The sequence below is a fragment of the Hyla sarda genome, chromosome 9 (assembly GCF_029499605.1).
Source record: "Hyla sarda isolate aHylSar1 chromosome 9, aHylSar1.hap1, whole genome shotgun sequence".
Taxonomy (NCBI): Eukaryota; Metazoa; Chordata; class Amphibia; order Anura; family Hylidae; genus Hyla; species Hyla sarda.
This window is the reverse complement of record NC_079197.1, coordinates 172,894,848-172,904,359: the sequence shown is the minus strand read 5'-3', so window position 1 is coordinate 172,904,359 and position 9,512 is coordinate 172,894,848. Positions and strand designations below refer to the sequence as shown.

Genomic DNA, 9,512 nt, shown 5'->3' with positions numbered 1-9,512 from the left:
GTGTACACCTCTCTCCTGTATATACCTGCAGTGTACACCTCTCTCCTGTATATACCTGCAGTGTACACCTCTCCTGTATATACCTGCAGTGTACACCTCTCTCCTGTATATACCTGCAGTGTACACCTCTCCTGTATATACCTGCAGTGTACACCTCTCTCCTGTATATACCTGCAGTGTACACCTCTCCTGTATATACCTGCAGTGTACACCTCTCCTGTATATACCTGCAGTGTACATCTCTCTCCTGTATATACCTGCAGTGTACACCTCTCTCCTGTATATACCTGCAGTGTACACCTCTTCTGTATATACCTGCAGTGTACACCTCTCCTGTATATATATATACCTGCAGTGTACACACCTCTCCTGTATATACCTGCAGTTTACACCTCTCCTGTATATACCTGCAGTGTACATCTCTCTCCTGTATATACCTGCAGTGTACACCTCTCTCCTGTATATACCTGCAGTGTACACCTCTCTCCTGTATATACCTGCAGTGTACACCTCTCCTGTATATACCTGCAGTGTACACCTCTCTCCTGTATATACCTGCAGTGTACACCTCTCCTGTATATACCTGCAGTGTACACCTCTCCTGTATATACCTGCAGTGTACATCTCTCTCCTGTATATACCTGCAGTGTACACCTCTCTCCTGTATATACCTGCAGTGTACACCTCTTCTGTATATACCTGCAGTGTACACCTCTCCTGTATATATATATACCTGCAGTGTACACACCTCTCCTGTATATACCTGCAGTTTACACCTCTCCTGTATATACCTGCAGTGTACACCTCTCTCCTGTATATACCTGCAGTGTACACCTCTCTCCTGTATATACCTGCAGTGTACACCTCTCTCCTGTATATACCTGCAGTGTACACCTCTCCTGTATATACCTGCAGTGTACATCTCTCTCCTGTATATACCTGCAGTGTACACCTCTCTCCTGTATATACCTGCAGTGTACACCTCTCTCCTGTATATACCTGCAGTGTACACCTCTCCTGTATATACCTGCAGTGTACACCTCTCTCCTGTATATACCTGCAGTGTACACCTCTCCTGTATATATCTGCAGTGTACACCTCTCTCCTGTATATACCTGCAGTGTACACCTCTCCTGTATATACCTGCAGTGTACACCTCTCCTGTATATACCTGCAGTGTACACCTCTCTCCTGTATATACCTGCAGTGTACACCTCTCTCCTGTATATACCTGCAGTGTACACCTCTCCTGTATATACCTGCAGTGTACACCTCTCCTGTATATACATGCAGTGTACACCTCTCTCCTGTATATACCTGCAGTGTACACCTCTCTCCTGTATATACCTGCAGTGTACACCTCTCCTGTATATACCTGCAGTGTACACCTCTCCTGTATATACCTGCAGTGTACACCTCTCTCCTGTATATACCTGCAGTGTACACCTCTCCTGTATATACCTGCAGTGTACACCTCTCCTGTATATACCTGCAGTGTACACCTCTCCTGTATATACCTGCAGTGTACACCTCTCTCCTGTATATACCTGCAGTGTACACCTCTCTCCTGTATATACCTGCAGTGTACACCTCTCTCCTGTATATACCTGCAGTGTACACCTCTCCTGTATATACCTGCAGTGTACACCTCTCCTGTATATACCTGTAGTGTACACCTCTCCTGTATATACCTGCAGTGTACACCTCTCCTGTATATACCTGCAGTGTACACCTCTCTCCTGTATATACCTGCAGTGTACACCTCTCTCCTGTATATACCTGCAGTGTACACCTCTCTCCTGTATATACCTGCAGTGTGCACCTCTCCTGTATATACCTGTAATGTACACCTCTCCTGTATATACCTGCAGTGTACACCTCTCTCCTGTATATACCTGCAGTGTACACCTCTCCTGTATATACCTGCAGTGTGCACCTCTCCTGTATATACCTGCAGTGTACACCTCTCTCCTGTATATACCTGCAGTGTACACACCTCTCCTGTATATACCTGCAGTTTACACCTCTCCTGTATATACCTGCAGTGTACACCTCTCTCCTGTATATACCTGCAGTGTACACCTCTCCTGTATATACCTGCAGTGTACACCTCTCTCCTGTATATACCTGCAGTGTACACCTCTCCTGTATATACCTGCAGTGTACACACCTCTCCTGTATATACCTGCAGTGTACACACCTCTCCTGTATATACCTGCAGTGTACACCTCTCTCCTGTATATACCTGCAGTGTACACCTCTCTCCTGTATATACGTGCAGTGTACACCTCCTGTATATGCCTGCAGTGTACACCTCTCTCCTGTATATACCTGCAGTGTACACCTCTCTCCTGTATATACCTGCAGTGTACACCTCTCTCCTGTATATACCTGCAGTGTACACCTCTCTCCTGTATATACCTGCAGTGTACACCTCTCCTGTATATACCTGCAGTGTACACCTCTCCTGTATATACCTGCAGTGTACATCTCTCTCCTGTATATACCTGCAGTGTACACCTCTCTCCTGTATATACCTGCAGTGTACACCTATCTCCTGTATATACCTGCAGTGTACACCTCTCCTGTATATACCTGCAGTGTACACCTCTCTCCTGTATATACCTGCAGTGTACACCTCTCTCCTGTATATACCTGCAGTGTACATCTCTCTCCTGTATATACCTGCAGTGTACACCTCTCTCCTGTTTATACCTGCAGTGTACACCTCTCTCCTGTATATATCTGCAGTGTACACCTCTCCTGTATATACCTGCAGTGTACACCTCTCCTGTATATATATATACCTGCAGTGTACACACCTCTCCTGTATATACCTGCAGTTTACACCTCTCCTGTATATACCTGCAGTGTACACCTCTCTCCTGTATATACCTGTAGTGTATACCTCTCCTGTATATGCCTGCAGTGTACACACCTCTCCTGTATATACCTGCAGTGTACACACCTCTCCTGTATATACCTGCAGTGTACACACCTCTCCTGTATATACCTGCAGTGTACACCTCTCTCCTGTATATACCTGCAGTGTACACCTCTCTCCTGTATATACCTGCAGTGTACACCTCTCCTGTATATACCTGTAGTGTATACCTCTCCTGTATATACCTGCAGTGTACACCTCTCTCCTGTATATACCTGCAGTGTACACCTCTCCTGTATATACCTGCAGTGTACACACCTCTCCTGTATATACCTGCAGTGTACACCTCTCTCCTGTATATACCTGCAGTGTACACCTATCTCCTGTATATACCTGCAGTGTACACCTCTCTCCTGTATATACCTGCAGTGTACACCTCTCTCCTGTATATACCTGCAGTGTACACCTCTCCTGTATATACCTGCAGTGTACATCTCTCTCCTGTATATACCTGCAGTGTACACCTCTCTCCTGTATATACCTGCAGTGTACACCTCTCTCCTGTATATACCTGCAGTGTACACATCTCTCCTGTATATACCTGCAGTGTACACCTCTCCTGTATATACCTGTAGTGTATACCTCTCCTGTATATACCTGCAGTGTACACCTCTCCTGTATATACCTGCAGTGTACACCTCCTGTATATATAGGATTTTGTGATTAATAATGGATAATAAAATCGTCAGTCGTTTATTTATTGCAATCTCCAATCACAGTATAGAAAACATTGTAGGTGCCGCAGGTGCAGGTGACGCTAGAGATGGATGTTCCCTGAGGGGACGGATTCGGGGGGGGTCTTGTTTTGGGGGCTTCCAGCAGGACAGGGATCAGTGTACAGCACAGGGGCTCTAGTGGCCGATATGAAGAATAAGGTGCCGATATATGAGACATCCAGAGACGAGTGCTGAGAGAGTCTGAGAGACAGATAGAAAGGAGACAGACGTCTGGAGGAGAGGTGAACTGACATGTAGATGAGACCTCCGCACACCCTGGGGGCGGCCATATTGTAACACCCCGTCCCTACTTGTATAGCAGGTGCACGCGGCTCCCGTCACAGCTGTTCCTGCCCAGTTTGTCCCCCCCTTCAGCCACCAGGCATCTGGCCAGAGGGAGTCCGGGCTGGTAGAGGGAGGAGACCGCCCCCGAGGAGTTAGGATAGTGATTGTCGGAGCAGTTTTCCCGCGCCGTCACAGACTGTTTCCTACGAGAGCGCAACTGCTGGCGCAACTCCATGACCCGCTCTTCTTTCTATACAAGAGACAAAGAGAAACGGTGAGACGGACCTGAAAGTCTCAGACAACACAGAAAAGCTTAAAACACCCCCCAAAATACATAAATTACAGGTTGTCATGACCCCTACACCACATGTCCCATTATGCTCAAGATCTCTGCTTGCTGTCAGCAAATAGGAATATTCTTTACATTAAGAAGCACTCCGGGAGTTTGTTTTTATTTATATAGTGCAGCAAAGACTATTATCAGAAAATAATGGAGAGGTTCTTGTGTATGACTTGTGCTTACCTTTTTAGCTGATGGGACAGACAGGGAGGAAGGTGTATAACTGCTATATATCCTGATCCCATAGAAATAGCAGCAGTATACAGATAGAGCCGGAAAGGAGGGGTATAACTACTATATATCCTGATCCCATAGAGATAGCAGCAGCAGTATACAGATAGAGCTGGAGAGGAGGGGTATTACTACTATATATCCTGATCCCATAGAGATAGCAGCAGCAGTATACAGATAGAGCTGGAGGGGAGGTGTATTACTACTATATATCCTGATCCCATAGAGATAGCAGCAGCAGTATACAGATAGAGCTGGAGAGGAGGGGTATTACTACTATATATCCTGATCCCATAGAGATAGCAGCAGTATACAGATAGAGCTGGAGAGGAGGGGTATAACTACTATATATCATGATCCCATAGAGATAGCAGCAGTATACAGATAGTGCTGGAGGGGAGGGGTATTACTACTATATATTCTGATCCCATCAAGATAGCAGCAGCAGTATACAGATAGAGCTGGAGGGGAAATGTATAACTACTATATACCCTGATCCCATAGAGATCGCAGCAGCAGTATACAGATAGAGCTGGAGGGGAAATGTATAACTACTATATACCCTGATCCCATAGAGATCGCAGCAGCAGTATACAGATAGAGCTGGAGGGGAAATGTATAACTACTATATACCCTGATCCCATAGAGATCGCAGCAGCAGTATACAGATAGAGCTGGAGGGGAAATGTATAACTACTATATACCCTGATCCCATAGAGATCGCAGCAGCAGGACCACACTGAGCAGCTGAATCCTGTATGGCTGCATCCTAAAAGATGCCATCTTATTTGAGACAACACATCCTGACCTATTCAAGCTCACACAGCTGTAGGTTTGTTACAATGCATCACTCTTATCACCTAAACTCTGTGTAGCTGTCTAAAGTCAGCTGACTAGTTTCCAGATTCTAAATGTAAACAGAAATATTACCATATCCTGACATCAAACAGAGGTCTTGAGAATGTCAGGAATTAAAGGGGTACTCACGGCCACGCCCCTCGTGCCGTCACACCACACCCCCTCAATGCAAGTCTATGGCAGGGGGCGTGGCAGTCGCCACGCCCCCTCCCATAGACTTGCATTGAGGGGGCATAGCGTGATGGTATGAGGGGCGTGGAGTGACAGCCCTTGGATACGGGATTAGATGCCTAGTGGCGGAGTACCCCTTTAATTGGTACAAAGTTTAATAATGATTAAAATCCCCAGGATGACATCTAAGATCCTCCATCACCTCGGCGATGATCCGGCCCAGCTCCTGGTTCTCCCTCTCCAGCAGTCGGGACTTCTCCTCCTCATTGTTATTGGTGGAGGATCCGGTCTTCAGGGTGTCCTGCTGCTCCGACTGCCATTCCCCTCTGGTGATGAGACGCCTCATCTGTGAACAACAAGGACATCAGTAACCTTCTGCAGCAATGCAGGACCACGTACATTTACCCTCACAGTTAAAGGGGTATTCCAGTATCAGAATTTTTTTATTTTTTTTTGGGAAACAAATCACCCCAAGACATATAACTTACTAATATAGTGTTATCATTGTAGTGGGTTCAGCACGATCCACCCCTGACAGGAAGTTGTGTAGTCTTCTCAAAATCAGTGAGGTGTTGTCTCAGCAGCTCCTCAGCTTCTCCCCCTCTCCTACAGGAAGTTGTGTAGTCTTAACATTGTCAGTGTGGTGTTGCCCTAGCAGTTCCTTCCTCTCTCCTGACTGACAATAAGAGGACTGCACAATTTTCTGTGTGGTGTTGCCTCAGCCGCACCCTGACTGCTTCCTCTCTCCAGACAAAAGGTTGTGTAGTCCTCTTATTGTCAGTGTGGTGTTGTCCTAGAAGCTCCTCCCTCTCTCCTGAAAGAAAATTGTGTAGTCCTCTTATTGTCAGTGTGGTGTTGTCTCCAGCTTACCATCTCCTCCTTTCCGAGACAACCCATCCTCTGCTGGCTCAGGAAGTGTAGCTGGATCCTGTCTCTGACCCCTAGCCCCGCCCCCTGAGTGAGGTGATCACATCTGACCAGCCCCACCAGCTACATCATTGTTTCCCCATTTATACATATATATATATATATATATATATATATATATATATATATCTTAGGGGATATTTAGGGAAGAATTAGGTGTGGTTACCGTTTGTGCTGAACAATGTTACAGGCGGGGGAGCAGACAGGGAATGCATGCAGCAGGTGCTGCAACCTCACTGTCTCCTGTTTACTAAAATACTCTGCAAAAGCTCTGGGCTGGAAACTGTCAGGAGTGCGGTGGGAGAGGAGTGGGCAGGGTTGGAGGAGTGAAATAAAGAGATAAGGGAAAGCATTTTGGGAATTTTAGAGCAAAAACAAAAAGAAAAAAAGAGAAAAAAAAAAAAGCATTCTGGGAATTGTAGTATCAGGAAGTACAGGATTAAGAACCCCCCCCCCCCCCCTCCCCCCAGAGCAAATAGATTCTTGGTGGATTCTAAACTGGGGCAGATAGGTAAAAAAATTTTTTACCTAAAAGAAGAGTCCCCCTTTAAATGGATACTCCGCCCCTAGACATCTTATCCCCTATCCAAAGGATAGGGGATAAGATGTCTGATCGTGGAGGTCTGGCCGCTGGGGACCCCCGCGATCAGACATCTTATCCCCTATCCTTTGGATAGGCGATAAGATGTCTAGGGGCGGAGTATCCATTTAAAGGGGGACTCTTCTTTTAGGTAGTGCCGGAAGCTTGTGACGTCCCGGCCAAGGCTGCTCGTGACGTCACGCCCACGCCCCCTCAATGCAAGTCTATGGGAGGGGTCGTGGCGTCCGCCACGCCCCCTCCCATAGACTTGCATTGAGGGGGCATGGCCGTGACGTCACAAGCGGGATGTGACCGTGACGTCATGAGCCTCCACCCCGCATTGCCAGTCATCCGGCATGGAGTGCAGTTCAATCCATGCACCGGATGTTTTGGGTGCCGCTGGGGACCCCTGCGTTCAGACATCTTATCCCCTATCCAAAGGATAGGGGATAAGATGTCTAGGGGCGGTGTACTCCTTTAAGAGTTAAAATCTGCAACACAAATCCGAATGCGGAGGAGAATTATGGATTTGTGATGTAGATAAGTGATGGATTCGCTCTCTGTACAGTCACTGCAGTATAATCCATACCGCTACACCAGTGTCTGTCTAGGGAGACGATGTCGCTGTGTGATTGATTTGCGGCTGTTTATAACAGCTGTGGCTGAAATATATAAACCTAATAATTTACAAGGAGGGTTCACATACTTTTGGCCCTACGGCCTACAATGAAATGTATGAATTATTTCCGAGCTAGTCAACGCGTTTTAGGATTTTTCCTAGAATTCATCCGTAACCTTCTAATATTCGGATTTGCGCACACCGAGATTTATATGACGGCAATAAACCAAAGAGTTAAATGTGGCTGAGGGGAGATCAAATGATATAGACGGGAACATGAGAAGACGGTGCGGCCTGCGCTGCCCCCTCCTGTACAATTGATCTACAGCTTATGCCAATCCTCCTGTGGCTTCCTGGCATCACGTTCCAAACCACTTGTCTGGCTGAGCGATAAGTGAGGTGTAAGTATAGATCCGTACTGCGGGCACACACCTCAACATCATGTTACTGCGGGAGAAAGTGTACCCCCCTATACCAACCCCGCAGGAACATGACCTGCTGGTGAGGTCACTGTGTACATACATTACATTACTTATCCTATACTGATCCTGAGTTATATCCTGTATTATACTCCAGAGCTGTACTCACTATTCTGCTGGTGAGGTCACTGTGTACATACATTACATTACTTATCCTGTACTGATCCTGAGTTATATCCTGTATTATACTCCAGAGCTGTACTCACTATTCTGCTGGTGAGGTCACTGTGTACATACATTACATTACTTATCCTGTACTGATCCTGAGTTATATCCTGTATTATACTCCAGAGCTGTACTCACTATTCTGCTGGTGAGGTCACTGTGTACATACATTACATTACTTATCCTGTACTGATCCTGAGTTATATCCTGTATTATACCCCTGAGCTGTACTCACTATTCTGCTGGTGGGGTCACTGTGTACATACATTACATTACTTATCCTGTACTGATCCTGAGTTATATCCTGTATTATACTCCAGAGCTGTACTCACTATTCTGCTGGTGAGATCACTGTGTACATTACATTACTTATCCTGTACTGATCCTGAGTTATATCCTGTATTATACCCCTGAGCTGTACTCACTATTCTGCTGGTGAGATCACTGTGTACATACACTACATTACTTATCCTGTACTGATCCTGAGTTATATCCTGTATTATACTCCAGAGCTGTACTCACTATTCTGCTGGTGAGATCACTGTGTACATACATTACATTACTTATCCTGTACTGATCCTGAGTTATATCCTGTATTATACCCCAGAGCTGTACTCACTATTCTGCTGGTGAGGTCACTGTGTACATACATTACATTACTTATCCTGTACTGATCCTGAGTTATATCCTGTATTATACTCCAGAGCTGTACTCACTATTCTGCTGGTGAGGTCACTGTGTACATACATTACATTACTTATCCTGTACTGATCCTGAGTTATATCCTGTATTATACTCCAGAGCTGTACTCACTATTCTGCTGGTGAGGTCACTGTGTACATACATTACATTACTTATCCTGTACTGATCCTGAGTTATATCCTGTATTATACCCCAGAGGTGTACTCACTATTCTGCTGGTGAGGTCACTGTGTACATACATTACATTACTTATCCTGTACTGATCCTGAGTTATATCCTGTATTACACTCCAGAGCTGTACTCACTATTCTGCTGGTGGGGTCACTGTGTACATACATTACATTACTTATTCTGTACTGATCCTGAGTTATATCCTGTATTACACTCCAGAGCTGCTATTAACAATTCTGCAGGTTTCAGATTTATAGCTCCTAGCGTTCTGCTGGCTCGGTGTCTGTATACTGTGTCTCGGTGTCTGTATACTGTGTCTCAGTG

General features: G+C 45.7%; 1 protein-coding gene across 1 annotated transcript in view; it reads right to left on the bottom strand.

The window, feature by feature from the left end:
• Positions 1-3,624: 3,624 nt before the first annotated feature.
• The window catches only part of GABBR1 (gamma-aminobutyric acid type B receptor subunit 1), a gene marked incomplete in the record, with an annotated part of 109,695 nt that continues 103,807 nt past the window's right edge, over positions 3,625-9,512 (bottom strand). The window contains 2 exon segments of the mRNA XM_056541138.1: positions 3,625-4,195; positions 5,748-5,891. Coding sequence (XP_056397113.1) covers positions 3,968-4,195; positions 5,748-5,891 — 372 coding nt within the window.